General features: G+C 38.8%; 1 protein-coding gene across 3 annotated transcripts; it reads right to left on the bottom strand.

Annotated features, from left to right (window-relative positions):
• Positions 1-169: 169 nt before the first annotated feature.
• LOC146565492 (chromatin remodeler ATRX-like) lies at positions 170-22,056 on the bottom strand. Of its 3 annotated transcripts, none has more exons than XM_085288622.1 (35): positions 21,831-22,056; positions 20,473-20,576; positions 20,350-20,384; positions 19,714-19,742; positions 19,458-19,582; positions 19,014-19,130; positions 18,497-18,606; positions 16,698-16,765; positions 14,834-16,596; positions 13,559-13,619; positions 9,529-9,683; positions 9,150-9,326; positions 8,973-9,078; positions 8,652-8,742; positions 8,308-8,493; positions 8,014-8,158; positions 7,691-7,800; positions 6,717-6,860; positions 6,429-6,606; positions 6,194-6,331; positions 4,908-5,083; positions 4,709-4,826; positions 4,486-4,616; positions 4,345-4,409; positions 3,835-3,935; positions 3,591-3,747; positions 3,423-3,514; positions 3,217-3,322; positions 2,948-3,125; positions 2,442-2,633; positions 2,183-2,326; positions 2,026-2,097; positions 1,848-1,943; positions 1,237-1,365; positions 170-1,150 (listed from the first exon to the last, which is right to left on the bottom strand). In XM_085288622.1, the coding sequence occupies exons 1-35, from the start codon at positions 21,848-21,850 to the stop codon at positions 1,067-1,069; spliced, it is 5,703 nt and encodes a 1,900-aa protein (XP_085144748.1). In that variant the 5' UTR covers positions 21,851-22,056; the 3' UTR covers positions 170-1,066. The 3 variants fall into 3 exon arrangements, with proteins under 3 accessions (XP_085144748.1, XP_085144749.1, XP_085144747.1); XM_085288623.1 differs by having other exon boundaries at positions 3,591-3,750; positions 4,345-4,406; positions 21,831-22,055; XM_085288621.1 differs by having other exon boundaries at positions 278-1,150; positions 3,591-3,750; positions 21,831-22,055.
• Positions 22,057-23,940: the final 1,884 nt, after the last annotated feature.

Raw genomic sequence — 23,940 nt, 5'->3', positions numbered from 1 at the left:
TACTCAGGAGGGGAAACATGAACACCTTATGTTGGTTTATGCCATGCAGAAATTTGGCACTCACTCACATCCACAATGTGTTGCAAGCGTCACCTTTTTTACACAAGAATGCAGACACAGATTAAAAAAAGATTAGTGTAAGCCATATTTGTTTTGTTTTTTATGGCAGGTCAAACCTTTATGTGCCATACAAGTAGCTTCTTCTGTCTGTTTGATTTGGCAGATTTTTTTTTTTAAACATGGGACGCCCTGACACAACACCAAAGGGATTTGTGTCTCCTGGGACTGAACAGGGGATCTTTCACTTGTTAGCCAAATGTATAACCACTAGACTATGGACTATCTACTACTGTCAACAAATCTAGAACAATTTCCCTTGTGGGATCAAAAACATAGCCATCTGGTACAGCTTTATATGATTCAAAGTTCAATACTGGGCCTTGGTTCCATCATTTTACATTCATCTTTTGAAACAAACCCTTTAGCTCTTTTTCAGCTTACATTGTAAACAGAAGATTTGTATGTTTGACCCTAATAGGAACACTTATGTCATACATATTAAATAGTTGGGGAAAAAATCCTCTTGACACAAAACATTCAAAGTAGCCTGAAGCCTGGATTAGATGTACAAACACTGACCTCGTTATTTGAAAAGTCATATTTAATGATCAATACCATCAACATGTGACAGGAGATAAGGAAAATATAAAAGGTGCACTTTAAAGCATGAAAAAAGTAAGTGTCTACTATATGACTTTAATTTAATATAGAAAAATATTAAGAGTTAATCAACAGGTCAAGGATTAAGGCACATTCACCAGTTAGCTTTTGGTAGCAGCGAAACAGCCAAGCAACTGAACAACTACAACTACATACATGATAATGTTTCCTGTGAAAAGGCTGAAAAAGTGCTAAACCAAAGTGACACCGCTGGCCTGTTGTTTACGTTTAAACAACTTTGGAAGCTCAGTGCAAACTACTCTTGTAAAACATTCAATCTTCTGGAGGAAATAAGTAATAAAACAAAAATTACAACTTTCTCCTCCTACAAAGATAATTTTCTTGCTCAAGTCTGTCCAGGCTGCTTCACAGTCATCTGAGTCGCATCATTTCTTCGACTGTTCAGTATGCTTTGTATTCTGAATGTGAGCTAAGAAGGGGAATGATAGAAAAAAATGTATATTAGTACAATAGTACGTACACACAGGTGCACTCACAGGTCTACAAATTACTTACTGTTTGTTGCTGTCCAAGAGCGTCTCGATAAAAACCATATAAATGTTCCTGCTTCTTCAGATCGTATTGTCTCCAGACCTCAGCTTTGCTCTTTACCTCGGCCTCAGGCAACTGGGCGTACTGCTGCCGCTGTAACAGAATATTTTGAACTCAACTTACATAAGTTTGCATTGTGAGTCGTCTGAATTTTGTTATCTGCCACTGCCTTGTGAAAACGCTGGTTTTAAGTTGATCCAGGATTAGCTGATCTTGTTAATGCAAATCCTATTTATTCAGTGACTCAAAGCCACAGAGTATGAACAGCCAAGATAAAATTATTGACCAGAGAACACAATCCACCATCAGAAACACTGTGGAGCTGGAGGACAAAGAAGTGTTTACTGACATTAATGACACAAAACAGTGCCAAAAACTGACCGACATTCATAAAAGGCCCAGCATGGCACTGAATGAATTTTTTTACAAGTACAGCTATGCAAAAGATTTTGCAAAATATGTTTCAATTTTAAAGTGAATTAAATACTTTTTAAAACTAACATAAATCAACATTTAAAGAACTTTATTTTCCTTAAAAAAAATGCCCATCGCCACAGGATATGAGGGTCACTCACCATTAGAAACATGTATTCCTCAACAGTGTGAATCCTCATTTTCTGCAGTGCCGTGAAGGTCACTGAAACAGTTGTTCTGCTTTTGTTAAGCAGTTCCTGTAGAGACATTTTTACTTAATATATAATATAAAACACAAATGTTACTAAACAGTGAGGCGATAAAATGACATATTTATACCAATAGCTGCTCATTGGTTTTTAAATCCAAATCATCTTGGTGAGAGGTCTCTGGAACACTGGCTGGGTGTGACTGAGTAAAGACAGACAGTTTTACTCATATGCATATGATGTAAAAGGTGGGGATAATCAGTGCTTTGCAGTGAGCAGTCCTGTACCTCAGCTTCATACTCATCCCAAGCAGCTTTCCGTTCTGCCTCACTGAGCTCCTCGTCTTGTTTATGGTCCAGCAGGGATTCGTGCTCATGGTAAGTCACTATGTGGTCTTTGCAGTCTTCTAACAGCTGTGCCAGAACCGTATCCTGAGAAACATACAAGAAGTTATCTAGTGCTGCAAAATCTTAGTCAAACACCTGCGTGGTGTTTGACTAAGATTAAGACTGTAAGATTGAGACTGAAAATTAAGACTGTCGTTACCATTGGCAACACAGAAGCCGGTCTTTTGCTTTTCTTAGAGTTTGGATCGTTGAGCAGGTCTGGCTCGAATGTGTAAAGTTCAGTCAGCTCATGAAAGGTGAAGTGTCTCTCAATCTGCTGCTGATCTACTACTCGGAAGGACAGCGACTGCTTGGTCACCTGCCGATCGTAGATTTTCTCCTCCATGGTGCCCTGAAGATGACAACAATCACAATAACTAAATAAAAGAGTTGCAGCTGCAAGAATTAGTCCATATAAATTTTTGCATCGCTTTTCAGTTTACGTCTGATGTTGTTTTAATTTGAAAAGGACTATTTAGTGACCAATCTTAAACATTTCATCTGTTGATGTAACATGTGCAGAACATACAACAGTGGCACAGTAGAAAAGAAGCACATATGACTTTTAAACAGTGCCGTTTCTTCTAAACTACTAGAGAGGCCACAACTGACTTAAGGTCAAGACTTTGTGGAGCTCAATTTTCTAAATAAAAAAAGCAAGCTTACCTGGGCCAAGAAGCGGTACACAAACACTTGTTTCAGCTGACCAAAGCGGTACACTCTGTAAATGCTCTGGATGTCATATGAGGGATTCCATGAGGCATCAAAGATGATCACCCTGTTAGCAGCCACCAGGTTGATGCCAAGTGAGCCAGCTTTTGTTGAGATGAGGAACAATCGGCCGCTAGAATAAAGATTATTCAAATTCAATCCGAACCTTCTGTTATATCAGTGTAGTTCATATAAAAGATGTGACAGAGAGAGACATTCTTTACCGGACATTTACAGGATTGTTAAACTCATCTGCCCACTTCTTCCTCAGTGTGGCACTGGTGGAACCATCGAAGCGGTAATAATCAACATTTTTAACCCAGCTGCCCGCTGTTAAAATTTAAACACAAGGAGGAAAAAAAAGCATAAAAATATAAACAGGCATTTCCTCTTAACTCATTATTTTCCTCTCCCATTAATAGAATACTACCTTTGAATGCTGATGGGTCTCTGGCACGGTGAGAATCCGCAAGAAAATCCTCAATCAGGTGTAATGAGATCAGTGACTGACTGAACACAATCCTACAAACGCATTTATGACATTAGACGCTGGCAGATCACTTGTTTAAATCTGCTTCATATCAGAAAACAAACATACACTTTATCCTCCAGTTCTTCAGCCATTCTCAGGATCTCAAACAAGAGCACCATCTTCCCTGAGTGCTCCAGGATTTTGGCATCTCTTTCAGAGAGAAGATCCTTGTACCAGCGCTCATCGGGACTCGGAGGCTTCAAGCTGATGGGTGCGTTCTCTACTGCTAAAGACATAAAATGGGAAAAACTGTAGCACATTTCACAAGCTATATTTGTTGGAGTATTAGTGGCATGTGGAGCTTTTATACCTTCCACTGCACAGACAACTTTGACATCATCAATAATTGGTGTGCTGTTGTGAGTGTTATTCCCTTCTTGTCCTTCGTTCTCTTTCATTCCTTCACACCAGCTAAAAATGAAGAAATAAACATAACCATTGTAGCATATGTATGCATGCTCCACATCTCTTCCTGGACGAGTGGACTAACCTTGATGAAACTTTGCATAAACATTGCCTTAGGGTACTTTGACTACCAAAATCTATATGGCGTATACAAATATTCTATACAAACTCCACAATCACATTTATTAGTGACACTTCCAGAGTTTATACACTTCCTGTCTACACAACATCCATTTTTCAATCTAGATTTATGCATCATGTTTCCTTGGATAGCCAGTTGGTCTACAATCTGTATTTGTTCCACCACTGCTTGAGAATACATCTTAAAGGAAAGGTCTTTAGTATTCCCATAACCCACCAGAATTGTTTTAGGGGTGCTTTAGGCTTTAATGAATAACAAATGAAGAGGTCTTACCTCTCAGCCTCAGTCATAGGGGTCTCTGCATCCTTGGGCAGATCTGCTGCTTTACCTTTACTCTTCTTTGCAAAAGAAAAAGAAAAACATGTTATTTCAGACTAATGAGTAATCAACATGCAGTTACGGAGATCCTTCTACCTTTTTTAATTTGCTCAGGTAGCTGAGCTGAAGGCACCATGGATGAGTCCAAATTCGGCCAAGGACCTGAAAGTCCTTGAACAGGTTTGCTCCAGGCCTCATCTTTTTGCTGTTATGTAAGGAGCTTACACCTGGGAAAAAGCACAACCATCTATAAACTCTTCAAGTAAAAAAAAAAGACATCTATTTTAGGTTTATTTTAGGGCACAATACAGATCCGCACCTGTGAAATGGTCAAGGTAGTATCGGTATAGATTATACTGAAGTGGGGAAACCCTCACTGCCAGCACGTACTCATACTTCGGAGGCAGAAACTGTCGAAGCTCCGAGTAATCTCTTCTCTAAGGAAAAGACAAACACAGTATTGTGAGCTGGAATATAAATGCAATGAAGAGAGCATTCAGATGTTCTATTATTTTTACCTGTATGCATCCGCCTAGCACTGAATGCAGTACATGTGCTCGCTTCTTCATGATTCGGACATCTTTCGGGGTGGAGTCAGCACACTGGCCGTTCTCTATGGGGTTGATGAAGCGGTTCCTGAATTCGCCCAGTGAGCCCAGAAGGTTCTTCTTGATGAAATTGACCATGCAGTGGTCTGGGAACAAAATATGTATTCGCAATAAGATTTCTAAACAAAACAACTAATAGATTAGGCTAAAGGCCTTTAAAAACTGAGCACATTGTGAAAAACAAATCAAAATTCAGAGTTTTATTGGATGCAAATTTGTCACGTAACGTAAATAAACACTAAAAGTGTCCCAATTTTGCAGAAGATTTGTCCTTAAAAACACACTATGGAAAAAAGGAGTCAGCATCAAGCGATGATGAGCTGATCCTGATGTTTCTAAACACGAAAAGGAAGAAACAGAGATTCTGGGTGTGTTCAGTATTCAAGAGGAGGCAGTAGCAGGGAGAATTTCATGGTTTGGTATGACGACCGCTTTCAGGATGTTGGCGGAGTGGTCATTTGAGGAGGCAGAGAAATCATTTCAGAAATCATGCCAATATATTCAGTACCGTGGTACGTTTTTGAGCAAGTACACTTTTTGCCAAATGTAGTGGCCTGATTGGTCAGAAAAAAAGAGGGAAAAATCAAGCCTGATCTGAACTTTTGTAGTGCCAACACTATGTTATACTTTGACTTGAATCCACATAACGAAATGAAACAAATAAAATAAGTCAAAGCAGAAAATCAGTAGCTTGGCATCACCAGACAGATCTACAAAGGCAGGAAATTCTGGATGTTCTCATGTCTGTTGTCGATGTTCTGAAGCGAACAGAGCTACAACCAGAATTTCAAAGGTGTGATATAGTACTGAGCAACAAAATAAATCAAACAAACCACAGCATTCAGGGATGTTAGCAGTAGGTCACACCTGCTGCATAATGAAAGAAGTGGCTGTGGAAGAGCAAACAGACACTTTGCAGCATAGCAAATTAAGAGCTCTCAAACTAGCTTTGTATCCTGGTCAGAAAAAAAGGTTAAAAGCATCGAAACCAAACTACACAACTGGCTTCTGAACACAAATAAAGGAAACAAAATTTGATGACTACAATTACTGCAAATCCTGTTTAAATGGGGACACTTGAGAGAGTAACTCCACCATCATGCACTTATTTAAACTAATTATAATCCCCATGTTTCTCTGTAATCACTTTAGGACTTCATGGCCACAGTTATGATGACCTAGTGCTGCAGACTTACACTCAACGAGGTTGTTCTGCAGTGGCGTGCCAGTCAGCACCACTCTTCTTTGAGTTTTGATGGCATTCATAGCTTTGGAGATATTAGAGCCATCATTACGCAGGATGTGCCCCTCGTCACAAACCACAAAGTCGGGACCTGAAAGGAAAAACAACATCAGATTCCATGAGCAAAGGCACGACACCTAAAATAGAAAGTCTTTTAATAGTAGCATGCCATAACAAAGTCACTGGACCTGGATCCACAAGTGTGCGATAAAACAACTCCTTCCACTCGTCGTTGTTGATTTTACAGTCTAATGACAGGATGCGGTACATGTCATACCCCATTATCATCACACCTCCGTCTCTCTGCCACCTCTGCAGAGCTCTGAGTCGACCCAAGTTATGCTTCATTGTAGCCAGTTCTATCACCTGTGACCAATAAGGACATGTTGCTGACACCATATGAGGCAAACCAAAGATTTCTGGCCTTGTTTTTTTATATATATATAATTTTAACACTTTTAAATTTCTTTGGTTACCTTGACTTTATCTTCCCCCATGTTGTTTTGCCATTTCCTGAACTCACTGACCCAGTTGAGGATGGTATTAAGCGGACACACAACCAAAGCAGTTCTAAATTTCAGTTCTGTGGACAGCAACACTGTGTGGAGGAACGTCACCACCTGTCAAATGAGACAACTATGAATATGACACATCCAGAAGTGCTGTCCCATTCTAATGGACAAGTTCATTTAAAACAGACTGAGATTAAGTGAAAAACTTCCCTGTAGTATGACTGATCACATCTTTCATTTCTGTTTTCCGAAATCAACGACTCTGCATTCACTAGGCTAAAGAAGAGAGGGACCATAAAGCCCACAGTGTGTCAACAGTACACAATTCATAAGTCAGCATTCGTGATGCTATAGGGGTGTAAAAGTGAACATAGAATGCATAAGTCACCATAATGCTGAACAAGACAGACAGGTTTTAGAGCAACATTTACTGGCATCCACTTGAAATCTTTTTCAGGGAAGTTCTTACTTATTTCAGTAAGATGACATCAAACCACATTCTACATCTATTACAAGATCATGACTGAAAGCAAAAAAGAGTCAGGCTGCTAAACTAGCCCGAAACAGTCCAGGCCTGTCACCCATTGACCCAACAGAACTGCTCAGAAAAATAGGAAACAGCAATTTGCTAAAAGAAAAGAAAAACATCTCACTGTCTCAAGGCATAAAATGAGCAGATATTTTTATATTTTCAATAAAACAAATACTCAATTTCAGCATTTGATATGTTCAGTAAATGAACCTAAATAAATGTTCAAATACATAAATAAAAATGCAATCTACTTTTCCTGACGTTTCACACAGTATCACAACTTTCTGAAAAGACCGAGCTGTATCAAAAATGAAAGCACAGACAGAAAATAATCTTTGGTTCAGGGAGTGCGATTTGTGATTCTGTGCAACTAGCATATCAAGGGTGGACATGTGTGTGTCTTTACCTGCAGAGTCTTTCCGAGGCCCATGCAGTGTGCCAGTACACAGCCTGATCCAGGAGAGGAGTTGGCCTTCTTCACAGACTCACAACAACTATCCCAAATAAACTGGACGCCTTGGGGAATGACATTGTGATTAGGTTTTTGGGGTGTTTTTAAATACATTTTAACAAGCTAAATACAATTAGCTCATATTAGACAAGTTTTAGGAGAGACGTGGATTTCAAACACAAAGTCTTAATGAACACAAAATTAAAAATGTATAATTAATCTAACTGCCCTAAGCATCAACATGATTGCAAAGCAAAACACAAAAGACAGAAACTAACCGTCCACCTGGTGAGGCTTCAATATTGTGACCAGGTTCCTGTGCACCTGAACGAGAGGCTTCTTGGTCTCCTCATCCTGATCTAGGATCAGCTTGGTTGTGACGGGACACGCCACTTGAGACAGCTCATCCTCTATGACAATGATCTGCAACACAAACAAATATGTCCTAAAAAGTTTCACTGCGTTGCATGTGCTGTGCTCGGTGTCCTTGATCTACAGGTACAAGGCATCTTATCAGCATTTCCTGCTCTAAACACTGATTTCTATTGCTATGGTGAAGTTTAGCGCAGTACCTCTCTCCTGTCTTCCATCTGTTGTTCCCTATTTGCCAAACGTTTGCATCTCTCCTCCTCCTCTCTCAGGGCTTCCTGAGTCTCAGCACGAAGGTTTTCATCTTCAATTATTCTGCGAATCCTTTTGCGTCCTTTCGGGGTGACTTTATTTTCGCGGGCCTCCTCAGGTGCATCCTCTTGATCGGTCTGTCCAGAGAACAATCCAACAGTCAGTATGTCAATCAGGCACGAGAGTTGTCTGTTGTTGTTTTTTGGACAAGGTTTATGGTATCACACATAAACAGGCCGAGATAAGAAGAATAACACATAAATTCATAAAGAGATAAAAGAGGATAATTCGATACCTTTTCACTGCTGGAGTCTGACAACAAAATGTAAGCCACTTGCGTTTTCTTTTCGTAACCATGAAGCTCATCATTCACCTTTGTGTTTGCTCTGGAGTTAAAAATAAGAAAGTATGTTTTCAAAAAAAGAAGGAAAAAAAAAAGAAATTGTGCCGATCAGGTTATCCAGTAAATCTAAAACTACTAAGCTGCTTGCTCAAATCTAACCTTTGCGTTCTTCTTTATATTATTTTCAGGTCTTTACAATTTGTGCATTGGCACGGTATAAATTTAACTGAATTGAACGCTGATTCTTATCAGTGGAAGTTGAAATAAACATACTTTTTGAGCTTGTCTTCACCAGCCTCGTCACCCGACTCGCTCAGCTCCTCACTCATCCCAGCATCTTCATCCAGCTCATCGCTGTCGGCCTCACTTTCACTGTCGGCTTCACAGAAAACAAGTTAGACGAGATACTCATCTCCTGTTCCATCTGATCACTGTCTAAGTTATTCTTACAGCTCTGATTTTCTTTCCTGGCTCCTCTTTTGCGCTCCCGTTTTCCATCTTTGCTCTTTGGTGCATCCTTGTTACTTGATGTTCCCTCATCTAAGATAAGTTTGTGACGGAGGAGGTGGTGCCTGGAGATGGGCCCATCAGAGTAGTAGTCAGATGAATCTTCGGTAAAGTCTTCCCCTGTATCAGAGACATATTCTATCATTATTATTATTTATGCTCTTTAACCACCCCAAGTGATATAACAGCCCTCTGCCACTGGGATAGCTTCGCAATTTTGTATTAATCTCATAACTGAGATACTGGTTAAATAAAATCTGGAAAATCTATTCATAAGGAAATGCACAAGATTAAAACTTGTAATACCAAGAAAAAAACTTACCATCTTCATCTGTTCCACTACCATCATTGCCTCGTTTGATCTCCTTGTCACTCAGTGAATCAGATTCATCCTCCTGTGTTTCTTCATCTGAAGAGATATCATCACCCGAGGAGTAGTTGGATTTAATTTGGGCCAATAGCAATTTCTTAGCGATTCTTTCAAAAGTAGAAGAGAAGGAAAAGGCACCTGAAGTTCATTTCATGATCAGTTTCATTGTCTTCAGCTGGATATTTTTACACTTATTGTTACACATTACAACAAAATATGGTAATATTTGGGCTATATTACACAGAAATGATCATTTAAGTGCTCAGCTGCCAATATTCCAAAAGCTGGTGGCATTAAAAAGAAATCAGCTATATATGGTGAGTCGCTTCTAGTGGATCCGCATTATGTCTTTAAGTGATGAGCCCAGTTTGAAGCTCTTGTAGTTGCTTCACAGACCAATTAAAAAGAACTGCCACAACACTGAAAGACATATTCAAAACATTAGTATAGAAAGCAAAAGAAAAACGAGACAGAGGCATTTTTAAGAGTAAGAATTTATTACGACAAACAAGGATTCTTCACACACAAAAACAATAGTCTCAAACTCTCAATAGTTTGTTCGCCCTTGGGAAATCGCGAGTAACACTTTTCTTTCTTTTTCCCTCTTTTTTTTTTTCTTGCTCGAGTCTGACAGACATATGTTTGCAAAAATGACATTATGTTCATGTATTCCGCTCATCCTTTAAACTGTGACAGCTCTGATTTGAAGATCTACAATCTTTCGAGGCGACCAAAAGGCAATATAATCATGATTCTCCCAATTTTCTTGAAAAGGGGGACAAATTACACGTGGGACACAAAAACAGAAAATTACTGTACATAAAGATTTACTTAGAATGAAACATTAACTTTTTTTCCCCTACCCCAGGGGGTATCACATTTCAAAAATGGCTGAAGTATATTCAAACTGCAGTAAAATTCACGTAAAAAAAAAAAACATGTAAAAAGTTCATTGTTTTAATACCATGTGGTGTTTTGAAGAATATATACAATAAATAACCCCTTTAAACTCCATTTACGTGGACCCAACACTGCATGAGTCGTATCTGGCTCGGGTTTGTCTACTGCATCCTACTTCAGCCATTTCTCCCACAGGGTTGACCCTGTTTTCAAGTAGGCTATAATCCAGGTCAGTGGACATCAGATAAGCACCACTTTCACTGATACCAAATCCAACGTCCGGTGAGAACTTATTGTTAAAGTACACACAGTACAGAAATGTTAGACGACAGCAGCAGGAACAGATGAGAGTCTTGAATCTCATTTGATATGTTTCAAGTTAGAAGAAAGACGCAGCAGAAAGCGCAAAGACACTGAAATGAAAATGAACACAGCCACATGCTACGTTTTAGCCCAGTAACTACAAACAATGTAAACTTTACATTTCTGCTGACCATTTTCCCCATGATAAAGTTGCACTACAACTACACACAGACGTCATGTGATGCTATTCATGTTGATAGGAGGCTACAATATCCCAGATTTAAGTGACTGTCGCCTAACAGCACTGCATTCACTGCTGTGCTGTCAGAAAATCCGCCCTGAAAAAAACATGAGAAAACAAACAAGTCACATCAATAAAGACATAGTGTAAACTTGGTTGCTTGTTTTTTGCACTCTAACAACTGTTTCACAGCCCACTCTCATTTCAGATAAGGTAGAAATGATCACGATTATAATCACTGTTCTGAAATAAATGTTTTCATCTGCTTTACGTGAGTAAAAGCACAAGCTGGGTCTCCTGTTAAGCAGGATTTAACCGGCTGCAAGTTTCAGTCATTACGTTTAATGGTCAGCAGTAATGTATAGTCTGTGTATAGAAAGTGGGCCAAAACACTAGAAAAAGCATAGGTGTTTCTAAAGAACACTGCATAGCACGTACATCATTTGGGAGAAGAGTAGGCCAAATGAAGAAATTTAGATGCGAGGTGTTAAATTAGAGGGGAAAAAAGGAGATTAGGATTCATCTCTGATTGCACTTTACGGTAAATCTTAGCTACTTCAATGGTATTGCACAAATGCTGTGCTATTACTCTGGGCTTAGCCTCCAAGAGCAGTAATCAAATTTCACTCACTTCCATTGGAAAGGGTTGGTATCAGAAAGCTCGACAGAAAGATATTAACAGAGGTAAAGAGGTGGAAAATGAGTGTGAGACGTAAGATAATCTCAGTCAGAAAACAAAAGTAATACTCAAAGTATTCAACTTCTTCGAACTCAGCTTCTACTCCCTACCAATATGTAATAGTTTTCAGAGCTCAAGTGAACTGACTGGATTTCTAGCTTTTATTTGAGACTCCTGACAAACTGAAGCAAGTAATACCTGCATGTCGACACGCTTTGACTTAAGTCATTGGAATGAGCACACAGGAAAGCAAGTGAGTGTCAGGCTGACACAAAGCCTGCTCCAAAGTGCATTAGCTGTGACTGTGGGTGTCAGCGGTGCAGCAGGATTTCAACTTGTTTCCAGAGATGAAGTAAAAACTTGCTCAAAGACAATTGTTGGGAGTCTCCTAACTTTCAAAGAAGGCTGACTACATACCAGATTACAGAGGTATTTTATCAAATTAGATTGTACTAGATTATACATCGTGATGGCCGAGTGTAAACACCAGAGCCTTGAAGGTGCATCAAACAAACACTTAACTATCAAACATGTTAATGAAAAAAAAGCACATTACTTCTACTGCAGCTGGTGGTTAACTTACCACAACTTGCATAAAACCCAATAGCTGGTTTGGAAGGCTGGGTGCGTATCCTCAGCTCATGATACTGTTTTGAGGTGAGGGCTGTGGGAGACTTTGAGAACTGTTTTGAGAGCTGCTAAACTAACAAAAGTTTGCATTTTTTGTTTGTTGGACTGTGAGAGGAGCCATGTAACAAATCGTGAGACTTACAGACACTCACAATACCATAAAGGTAATTACACTTTGGCACTTCTTTCAAAGTGCAGCAATAAAGTAAACACTTTTATAATGCAACAACTCTGTGGTGTCAAATAAAAACCCATTTGTGTGTGACGTTCGGGTCCTGTGCTGTAGAAAAATTACAAAAAGGGACTGCACGCATCAAACTTTTGGGCCTAAAATTATTCAAAAGCTGAATAAATTGAATCTAAACACATGTACAGAGCCAGGTACATTGTCTCAGATCAGTTTATTCAAAAACCAATCTTTTTACCATCTAGCCCACAATTGAATGCTCACACCACAACTGTGACCATTAAAGCTAGGAGCAGGTATTCAAAAAAAAAAAAAAAAAAAAGGTGAAGCATAAAATTTTTAAACATGTTTTGCAACTCTGCAAGCATCGCTCCCCATTTGTAATATAAAACAGAAAAAGGTTTTGATTAAATTATATTGTTTTTAAAGTCATAATATGTGCAGATAATGTTGCTGGCAGGTTTCAAACTTTATCCTTCACCTGGAAAATAACAACACTCCATTTACTTCAGTCAATAGTGCCACTCCATGTTGTTTTTGTGTAGTTTGTAAAAACACAGAATGAACAGTACATCGAAGCTCACTTTTATACTCACAATGAAACCACACCTGTACTCGTGGTGCTCAGGTTAAGCTGTACGCCAAAACAAGCTTCACTGTTCAAATGTATACTTTGACCTCCTTCATTCAAGTGGGTCTCTTAACATCAGCCAAGTGTCCCAGGGAGAATACGCAGGTATGATATAAGAAATAATACTAAAATGTTCTTGTATTTCTAAATGTAAAAAATAAAACAAAGACGAGCAGATTACGTTGCTTATCAATAACAAAAACCACGTCACGATTTTATCTCTAGAATGTGTATTTGATCGCTGGGGCCCTACTGCAGCTACGTTTGGGTCGTGTTTGAATTGGCTGTAACTGAGTCCTAATGACATGGGTGTTGCTAGACTTTGCACAGACGTCAGGATTTGAAGTTGCAGCTTTTCTTCTACACCTAACTTGCTTTACAAACTCTACATCCGGGCTTTTTGAACCGTACCTATTTTCTGGATCATCGTCATCTTCTGCTGCCCATGAGGGCCCAGACTGCTCCTCATCTCCTATAAGAACAAACATCAGAAACATGAATTTCAAAATGAAATTAAGCTGCTACGTTTTGAAAACATATATATTGCCAGAAAAAGTGAATGCTGGATTGTGTAGACATTGAAAGAAAATATTCATATTTATTTTTGTCACAGTTCTTACTTCATGATTCATGACGAACCACTAATGACACAAAGTTCTGTTAAAACTTCTTGAGCCATCACTTATTTCTTTATATTTTGCTATGAAAATGGAAAATAGGTTAAACAATTTACTGAAACATGTAAACATACATGGTGACACAATATAAAAGCAAAACAAATGACCACTTTTATTCTTCAACACCATCTTCAGTAGTTGTGCAGGCTTCTTAAAGGACATTCAAACAAATCTTTGGATGTTGGCTGCCTTTTGTTCTTTTCTCTATCAATATAATCTCACACTGCTTCAACAATTTTGAAATCCTCTCTCTGGGGCGGCCAATCAATGACTGACAGTGTTCCACTGTGTGTTTTTCTATCCAGATATGCTTTTATTGCATTGGCAGCACCACTGTCTAAAATGCAGTTTCACACCATTAAGAGCTTCCACCATGTTTTTAAAAAGGGCCATTTCTCAAAGTTTCCCTTCCTTCTTGACAGTCACTGGTGCTTTTTCAGGTCTTTACTAGATTTTTTTTCATGCTTCCTAATCTCTTGACCCAGATACTGTTCATCTGCTGTAGATAGTTTATTTTAGGCCTGCCACTTCTTGTTCTGCCCTTACACTTGCCCTGTTTCCTCAAATTTTCTACTGACATGCTGGATGCCATGTTGAGATACATTGTTTTTGCTCAATAGCTCTTTGGGCATCACTTTGTTGGTGCGAAAATACTATTTTATGCCTGCCAAACTGTGTTAACTTTGGCATTTTTTGTGCAAAAGAAATGGGAACAAGCTGCTACTAACAAAGTGCCTAAAGATACAATTTAAAATTGGTTCTTTGCTAAGTTCTCTGTTATGTGACTGGTTAGTTGACTTTTTTAAGCTTAAATGATTCATAGATCAGTGGTAAGTAGCTCTGGTCAGGTACAAGGACTGGGCTAAAAATGAAAAAGTGCAAAGGCAGCCAATGACCTTCAATAAGCCTGAAGAATTATTGCAGTCTTACTTGTTGGAAGTAAAATATGAAGAATTAAGGGGTGGCACAAGACTTTTGCACAATGGATCTAGACACCTGTAAAACTCACCTGACGATTGGTGGAATGCAGCTGCTCCTAATAAGGCCACATCTTCTGTGATTGGCTTCATCTTCTGATCACTTCCATCGCTCCCAGAGTCATCGTCATGTTCTTCTTCACTTGATGAGGTCGATGAATCCATTGCTTCCTGACGAGATTTAGTCTTAGCGTCCTCACCTTGTATCCTACTCCGCTTTCTAGCCACACCCTCCTCTCCTCTCTTGACAAGATGAGGCTTCCCTATTGACCTCAGCGTATTTAAGTGTTTTATTTTCTTTTGCGAGTCTTGCTCGTCGCTAGAGGAGTCCGTCCCACTTTCACCGCGAGCTTTGACTCTTCTGTTAGTTGAGTCGGCCTCAGGGGTGCGATCCAGTATCTTGCGTTTCCGCCTAATATTCTCTGGTGAGATTGGAGTGTTCTTATTAAGCCAGAAGAGACATTTTTTCGCCACTTTATTTGGCGACGCTTTACCACCATCTTCATCACTCTGGGGTTCATCAGAACTTTGTGTCATCGCTGCTCGCTCAAGCAGAGCAGCAGGGACTTCATCTGAATCAGAGTCGTCTCTTGTCCTGCTCAGACTCTGCTCTTCAGTTGTTTTAGCAGGCACCGTGTTGGGGACCTCTTCAGTGTCAGAGTCGCTGTCACTGTCTCCTACTGAGAGAGATGTTTTGGTTTTCACATCACTTGGTCGGCGCAAAGGGGTTGTCTTCACCCGAGGAGAACGTCTATTGCCCTGTTCTTCTTCTAGATACAGAGATGCACTGGAGTTGTCATTGCTCATCTTGCTACCACTTGTTTCTTCATCTTCTGATACATGTTTTTCCTTTGACTTCTTATCTTTCTTTCCCTCCTCGGTTTTGGGGGGCGCAGATGACGGCTCCTGCTCCATAGCTACAGGTGTAAGTTGTACTACTAGTTTTTTAGTCATGTCAACGCCGCTTTCAGTAGATTTCAGGCCAATCTTTTGTGCTCTCTGTCTGGCTTTATGTGAACCTGAAACCATCTCCTTGCCCGGACAGTCTTGTAGACTCCCATCTGCAAAGCCCTTGGAGTCAGAGTCGTTATCTTCTAAATGTTCAGCTGCCAATTTCTGCAAGTCACTCAAGCACCTGTCATCAGGTATGTCTATCTCCATTTCTGCTTCTGTTACAAGTCCATCAAAGTGGTCACTAAGCAGTTTTTCCCAATTGCTCGATACATCCAAATCACTGAATTCTTCCTTAAGGCTATCCTCCAGTCCTGCTAGGGATTTTCTCAAGCCTTTAACTACTTCCAAAAATGACTTCAGGTACCTAGTGCGAACACCAGGTGTTGGTTTGTTTTGTGTCACACTATGAATGAAATTGACAAAAGTTTGGTTTAAGGTATTTGTTGAGTCCACTAAATGTTTGGCCTTTTTGGTAATGTCCTTGGAAACCTGCAGCATGCTGTAGTTGAACATCACATTTCCATCCATACCAGTGTGATCCCATTTATCCAGAGAAATGTTTTGAGGTGAGTGTGGTAAAATGTTGAAAATCTCAGATTTCCCCGGATCGACTCGATTCCTCTTGCGCTGCTGTTGCCACAAACGTTCCATGTTCTCAAGGACACTGTCACAAGCCATGACCAGGTCAAAAAGAGGTTCTGGGCTACACACATAGCAGTACCATTTGCTCTCCAAGATGCCCGACAGTTCCTTCCTTCCCAAATTTCTTAAAATGCACTTCTTACAGAAAGCATTGCTACAGAAATCGCAGCAGATCAAGTTGCCTCCTTCAGCACACCACCTGCACGAGGGGAAAAGAGAGATGATAAATGTGGCTGACAAAAGTGAGTTAATGGAAATGTTAATATTTCAGTTAAATGACTGAATGCTACTAAATCGTGCCTGCACTGCTCATCCATCCCGTCACAATCCTTGCTGATGTCATCACTTGAGTAATAGTTGTAGCAAGACTGTCAAAACAAAACATTTAATTAGAAACAGCTCTGAGCAATGTATTATAAACACTAACAAGGTGAAAAATATAATTCTGTTGATGATATCAATATACTTGAGGTCAGGTTTTTTTAATGCATCTTTTTTCAGTTTTGCTATTGTTTTCAATCAGGCATCAAACCCAGTGCTGACAAATCAGTCTGGCTCAATATTGTGCATGACAGTAGTTTTATTTTTGTTTTACTGGTATTCATGACAAGAAGCCACCCACACAAGGCCAACAGAATAAACACACATCACCAAGACAAATTATGAGCCGCACCACAAATAAGGACCGAGGTTTAAAAGAATTAAAAACACCTGATATTAGGGCTGCTCGATTATGGCAAAAATGATAATCACCATTATTTTCACTGAAATTGAGATCACGATTATTTGACAATATTTATTTAACCCTTTAAGACCTACCACAGAACCAAGTCCGCCAGAGCTTATATTATTTTTTTTACATGTTGTAGTGCCATTTGTGGGAGCATTTCAAGTTGCTATACATCAATACAACTGTTATAGCCCATATTTTAATAATATGTATGTATTAAGTCCATAGTAACTACATTAATTGCAAAAAAGTGCAATAAACTACAAAAAAATTGAAAATCGTTTTTGTTTTTTTTACATATATTTCTACTTGGAGAAATTTAAGAGGTTTATCTCTCAAAACTTTAAATACAAAAAAGTTGCAAAAAATAGTTTACAACAACAGGAAATTTATTTTGAGTGTCTTCATAGTTTTATTTTGGAGATACAGCAATTTTTATATACTGCAGGAAAAACAAAAAAACAATCCTATGATGCAAATTTGCAAAGAAAACAGCATGTGCATCAAAATAAACTAGTTCTAGCAGTGCAATTTGAGTTCTAAGCATCCCAGAAACTATTCAGAAAAGTCAAACATGACTTATAAAAACACCAGTATAGGCTTTTAAGGCCTACAAGGTTCTACAGGGATTTAAAAATAGTTACACAAAACGGAGCGTGCTGCTCTGACCGGCTTTAAAGGGTTAACAATAACAATGTATTGAATAATGACTTTTAAAAAGTAATATAAAATAGTGTGCAAATACTGGTAACAGTGCAAATGTTTGCAATATAAGAAATAAATGAAAAATGTAAACATCTATGTTTAGTGAACTTTGCAGTGTTGCTCTGTGGTGCAGCTACTACACCGTAGCAAAGTTTACACACTATGTCTACTTGATCCACGTCTGACTCCGCGAACCCATAATGTTTCCACACCACTGAAGTTTTTTTTTTACCTCTTTTCAACCAACGGCAGTCACTCTCCTCTCCAAATAACTTCTGCTTAGCTTTCCGAGCTTCCCTCGGGTCCTCTTAATTGTTGTGACACGTGTTCGAAATGCAGAGCGGTGCGCTTGATTTACCACACGGAGCAGCGCGAGAGTAAAGCACGAGGGAGGGGCTAATAATCGGCTCAGTCATTTTTAATGATCGTTGAAAGCCCAGATCGTAATCGTGATTAAAATTCGATTAATTGAGCAGCCCTACCTGATATGCCTGATGATGTTCATGATTAACAATCAAAAAACCCAAAGAATATAAATGTAGTATTTAACAGCACAAAGTTATGTATTCTTTTCTGTGCTTTGGACTTACTGACTATATTGTTCTGATAACGTTCAAAAAGTGGGTGAAATAAAAAATTCTAGTATATCAATAAGCAGACTCACCTTGCATATAAGGACTTTCAGAACTGGGTGGCGATACAAGGAATCCCTCCGGAAGTGGTTAACTTGTCGGCCACACGCAGTGCAACTCACAATTCCAATGTGTTCAACTCCTGGGAAACAAAAGCTCCATTATTAGCAATTACATGGTTATAAAGAATGGGTTGCAGGACAGCTTCTCTTGTTGCATCTTTACGTACACCCAGTACATTTTCCTGGTAAAATCTAAAAGAGCGAGATCCCTTACCGGACTCAGGCAGTGGAGATTAAAAGTGAGGCACTGCAATCTCCAAAGTGGATTGTCAGAAGGCTCTCTTCCAAAATAATGACTATTTAGATACTAAGTGAAGTGATATTTTTTTTCATATTACTTTAAATACTTGAGCATTTGTGCCTAAACCATTAATAGAACTAATAGAATAAACATTCTCTTTTTGATGTGTTGCAGATTTGATTCTTTATACTAAAATTCCTGCCTGAGCATTAGCTAGTGAGCAATTTCATAGGAGTAGTAACTGACCTCCACGTCTTCTTGAAAACTCTTTCCGCATTACGCTTGATTTCCGGCTGCGAAACTCCGGGCCCCTGAAATCATCTCTGCCATTGTCGACTGCTTCAGGCCTGACCAGCACAGTGCCTGTGCAAACAAAAAGTAATCATACAGTTCCATCATTATTAAATATGAAATTAGAAAGCCAAAGCCAGTTACAGACTTGAAGATCCTGCATACCCTATAGGCACTCCAGCACATTTACAATGACTTAATTTTGTTAACTTCATCATAAAGTAAAAAAAAAACAAAAACAACAACAACAACATGCAGATATAAACGTGAAGTCTATCAACGATATACTCTGAATGAAACACTAGCCCACTTTCTAGGAAAATGTTATGATGGTGTATAAATAATTATGTTTAGTGTCAAAGTAGCAGTGTGTGTGCAGTCAACAACCTTACGACCTACCTTTAGGCAATCTAGTGATATCAAGGTGACCATTTGCATTAACTGGTCCAAGAACCAAGTCCTCACTTGCATTTGAGTCCCCGGATTCATCCAATCCAGAGTGCTTCATGACAACTGAGGGTTTTCTGTAACATCAGTTAAAGAGAAATGAGCTATATTTAACAAAGTTTAAAAACCTACATGAACAGCAAAAAAGGAGATGATGCACACCACAAATTTTGTGGTTGAAATACTTTTAAACACACAATAAACTCACCGCCTCGAGTACTTGCCATCAGCACCAGCCTGCAAAACGAGACGGTTTGTTTATTTAGGCTGATGGTCATCATGGCTTTGTGTTGAAAAGTATCCCAAAGGGAAATGCATTAAAACATTTTTCTGAGTCTGTGAGTCATTTGAATAGAGCATAAGGACATGACATAATTTTCATAATACTGAGCAAATATGTTTTACAGATACCTCCAACCTCCATACAGTTAGACTACTGCTCAGATGACAAAAATAACTGAGTATTTGAGAGAAATTGTGACACAAATTGTTAAGACTATCGCTATTCCTAATAAAACAGCAACAAAAACATGTAAGTGGATGAACCGGCTCTATGATTCTTTGATACAGACAATGTGTGTGAGGTGTACAAGAACAGAATTTAATCTACTTGACATTTTATACGCATTAGTTATCCACTTGACAAATATTTGTTATTTGTCTCTCTAGATTAGGTTGTAGATCGAGTCTGTGTTAATACATTTTGGAGAAGGGCTGTTGTTTTTACTAAATCCAGATAAAACCGTTAATGGCACCATTAGTGCCATCAGTGTTACGCAACATGACGAAACACTACAAACACACATACTACACTGACATGTGTTTATTATGCATGTTCACTTACCTCTGTCAAAGTAGAACAGCACCTGTTTGTCAAACCTGTGAACAAAAGATCAGTAAAAAATAAATTGGTAATGCATGTAAACGTGTTTCCATTAGTCATGGTTAGAATGATTAAAAGATGTACCATCAGCATCCTCAACTTTTGCTGTGCCACTGCTGTCCTCAGTGGAATTAGCCAAGTATTCATGAAGTTTGTTGACCAATACATTTAGCTTGCTGGTAGAGTTGCTGGACAGGAGAGGAAAAAAAGCAGGGCAGTGTTTATTTGATTAAACAAAACAATTCGGATTATACAGTGCTGTGGAAAAGTATTTGTCTGCTTTCTTAGCTCAGACAAAGATAACCAGAGTAAATACTAAATGTAGTTATTTAAATGATTATTTCATTTATTGAGGGGAAAAAAGCTATCCGAACCTACTTTGACCTACATGAAAAAAAAAAAAACTGCCCTTTAAACCTAGTAACTGCTTTTGCCACTGTTGGCATCAAGAACTGAAATAAAGCATTTGTGATAACTGGTAAATAGTTTTCCACATCGCTTTGGAGGAAATTTGGCTCAGGTTTCCTTGCAGAGTTGCTTTAATTCCGTGACATTGGCGGTTTTTTGAGCATGAATGACTGGTTTATGGTGATGCCTGTCTCAATCAAATGAACTAGGCCACTCCAAAACCTTCATTTTGGTCTTCTTGAAGCATTCACTGGAGGATGTCGCAAAACATTAGAAGTGGCTTTGTAACAACTTTTTCCACACGGGGCCAGGTAGCTTTGTTCGCTTAATAACTGAAATCATTTAAAAACTGCATTTCGTATTATCCCCACAAATCTGGCTAAACTATATAGAGGTACTTACTTCCGTTTTAGATAATCATAACCTATGTTTTGTCCAAAACTTGTTCGTTTATACCAGCTAAAAAGTTTACACTCACCTGATCAACATTAGAATTAGAAATAACTCACTTTCCTGATCGATGTAAATACCTCTCACATGAGACAAAGGCCCAACCTCAAATCTACAAGTAGAGCTAACTAGGTTAACATGGTATGAAGACTACTTTCTGATGCCCCCTTATTTACAAGTGGTCAGCACAGCTTGTTTGGATTGGACAGACTTTTAAGCAACCACAAAGAGATCAGATTCTGCTCCCGGGAGTGTACTATAAATCACTGCACTCCTTTGAGTTCAAATTATGAGCCAGCTTATGTATGCTACGTTCAGCTCCTCCAAAGTTAGCTAAGAAAAGGCTTCTAGAACTGTTTACGAAAAGCCACGTTTTTCGATTTATATAGCCTAATGTGCTGTCCTACCTTCATTACTATTATGTTACTACTAAACTAAACTTGAACTGGCCCGAGTATTATTACCTATGCGGTCATTCTGGTTTAAATAACAGTTAGCTAACTCTGTTAGCAAGTGGCTAAGCTAGCTCGCCGTTATATTTGCTAGCAACGCTAAACAAGCGCACTGTAAACCGCCGGTTTTACCTCAGCGTCACTGCAGACATGTTGCGAAGCAGCTGAACAACCGAAGTCGTTCAAGTTTTTACACTTTCATAGCACAAAATAATGTGGCGCTTAATCTATGATCCACATCACATCCCACACATCCGTTATTGATAACAACTGAACCGCCCGTCAATGGATCTATTTCGCCTCTTTTTTTTCCCTCTTTTTTAATGCGTACGAGTGAGCTGTCGCTCATTATCGCCATCTGCTGCCATGGCGTGTGCATGCTCAGTTGTGTTGTTTTCTACGGTTGTATTGCATGGCTTCTCCCTTTGGGATCAGGTTCCAGCCCCCCTTCCCTCCAAAACCACCTCAGAGAACCTGAATTGGATGAGCGTAAGAAAATGGATGAATGGATGGAAGGATTTAGGTGAATTTGAGTGAGTAATGCTCATTTTCAGCCATTTTTAAATTACTCTCCAGCTCATGTTTTTCAGTTTTCTAACAAAAAGTTATTAAATCTTCCCATAGGGAGTAGTCTGTCTGTCTATCTGTCTGTCTGTGGCTGACAGACAGACAGCCACACACACACACACAAAAATGCCAAAGAATGTATTTTAGCTTTAAGTTAGAACAATTGTATGTTTTAATTTTACTTTCCTGAAAATAGTTCAATAGTTCCCGCAATTTCTGTTAGTCATTTGTTGGACAACTCTGTAATAGACATCAAAGCCAGATCATATATATGATAATATGTTTTAAGGGACAACAACAGCACTAACCCTGAAGGTCATTTTTCTGTACTCCAAACTTTATGAAAGGAGTAACTTAATTTATGACTTTGCTGAAAGTTGCTGAAAGCATGCCTTATATTTTTTAACGCAGCTGTAAATGTCTTTTAAAAAACACGATGGGATTCCAGAGCTGTAAACTTTGTGTGAACCTTCTGGTTTTTATGTACTTGTTTGCTTCAACAACAGATCTTTCTTGTTATTTAACACATAAATTACATGTTATCTTCCCTGTTAGTATTCTGAGTAGTCTATGTAGTCTGTAAAATACCAGTAAAATGCCTAGTGCCCACACAGTCCCATTTTATAACACTGTCTATCCCACATACTTTTCAAGTTACAGATCACATCTGCTTCTGATCCACTCACATCATTCCCTTCCACCTGAAGACAATAGGTAAAATAAAGCGTGGAAGATATTTAAATTTCATATTACTTGTTATTTTTCTGAAAAAAAATCAGCCATTGTTAAATCTGTTTTCACTGTTATGTTAAAGATTACATTTGACAACCTCCAAATGATGAGTTTTGATACCTCAGCATTTATCAATAAAGGTTTTGGTTTAAAGACCATCAGAACAGGGTTTTTTGAAGGTTATCCCTTGTAATCTATGCAGGAAGAGAATGAGATCTCTAACTTCTGATCCTCAATTCAGAAAAGAGAAATAAGGTTTACCCCTAGGTCCAAAGGGAAAACAGTTAAATGTGCAGCACAACTGAAGGTTTTCACCTGTCATATAATGTTGTTTTGTATTCATTGTGAAAACCTCACCTTAAAGAGCGACAATGACTTGGAAAACCACGCTGGTGGCAGTGGTTTAGACAGCAGACCAAATGTTTTTTTTAATTATAAGGTCAACAGTTTTATTTGTCTTCTATGAATTAAGGATTCAGCTTGTAAATTTATCAGTGTTGTATAATAACTGTAGAGTTTTTAAGTCCTATTAGGAGTGTCCCTTAAGAGTGTTGTTGACCCACTATTGATCATCTGCCTAATCACACGAGCCAAGGTGTGAAAACAGGTGTGGGTCACTATCAACCGAGGTTTCAGGTGAACCCATTGTGAGACCTTGCCCAACCCTATCGTGTGACTTACTGCAATCAAATGACCTAAGATGTGAGTAGGCGATAAGGAGTCTGGGAGGGGGTGAAAGAAAATCTGGTACTCTCCACCATTTGCTCTTAGAACTGAAGAAGATTCTCAGATGAGAGGTAAGTACAGATGCTTTTCTTTCCAAGCTCCTAAGAAAGTGTAGGTAAATCAAAATACAAGAAAAACTCCCCACAATTTAAATATAAAGGGAAAACATAGTTAGATATACTTTGAAAACATTTTATGAGAATTTAAAAATACTACA

Source organism: Mchenga conophoros, linkage group LG10, assembly GCF_057382185.1.
Source record: "Mchenga conophoros isolate Kocher_MC1m ecotype Shallow Benthic linkage group LG10, M_conophoros_male_GT1.1, whole genome shotgun sequence".
Classification (NCBI taxonomy): domain Eukaryota; kingdom Metazoa; phylum Chordata; class Actinopteri; order Cichliformes; family Cichlidae; genus Mchenga; species Mchenga conophoros.
Note: the sequence above shows the minus strand (reverse complement) of the source record. Positions and strands in the feature narration are given on the sequence as shown.

What these genes read in the sequence shown, in the direction of transcription:
- LOC146565492 (XM_085288621.1), bottom strand. Translation starts at nt 21,850, where the DNA reads ATGTCTGCAGTGACGCTGAG. An exon ending in ACCTGAGCAAATTAAAAAAG is followed by an intron (nt 4,410 to 4,485) that starts GTAGAAGGATCT and finishes TCTTTTGCAAAG; the next exon opens with AAGAGTAAAGGTAAAGCAGC. An exon ending in AGGAATACATGTTTCTAATG is followed by an intron (nt 1,366 to 1,847) that starts GTGAGTGACCCT and finishes ATTCTGTTACAG; the next exon opens with CGGCAGCAGTACGCCCAGTT.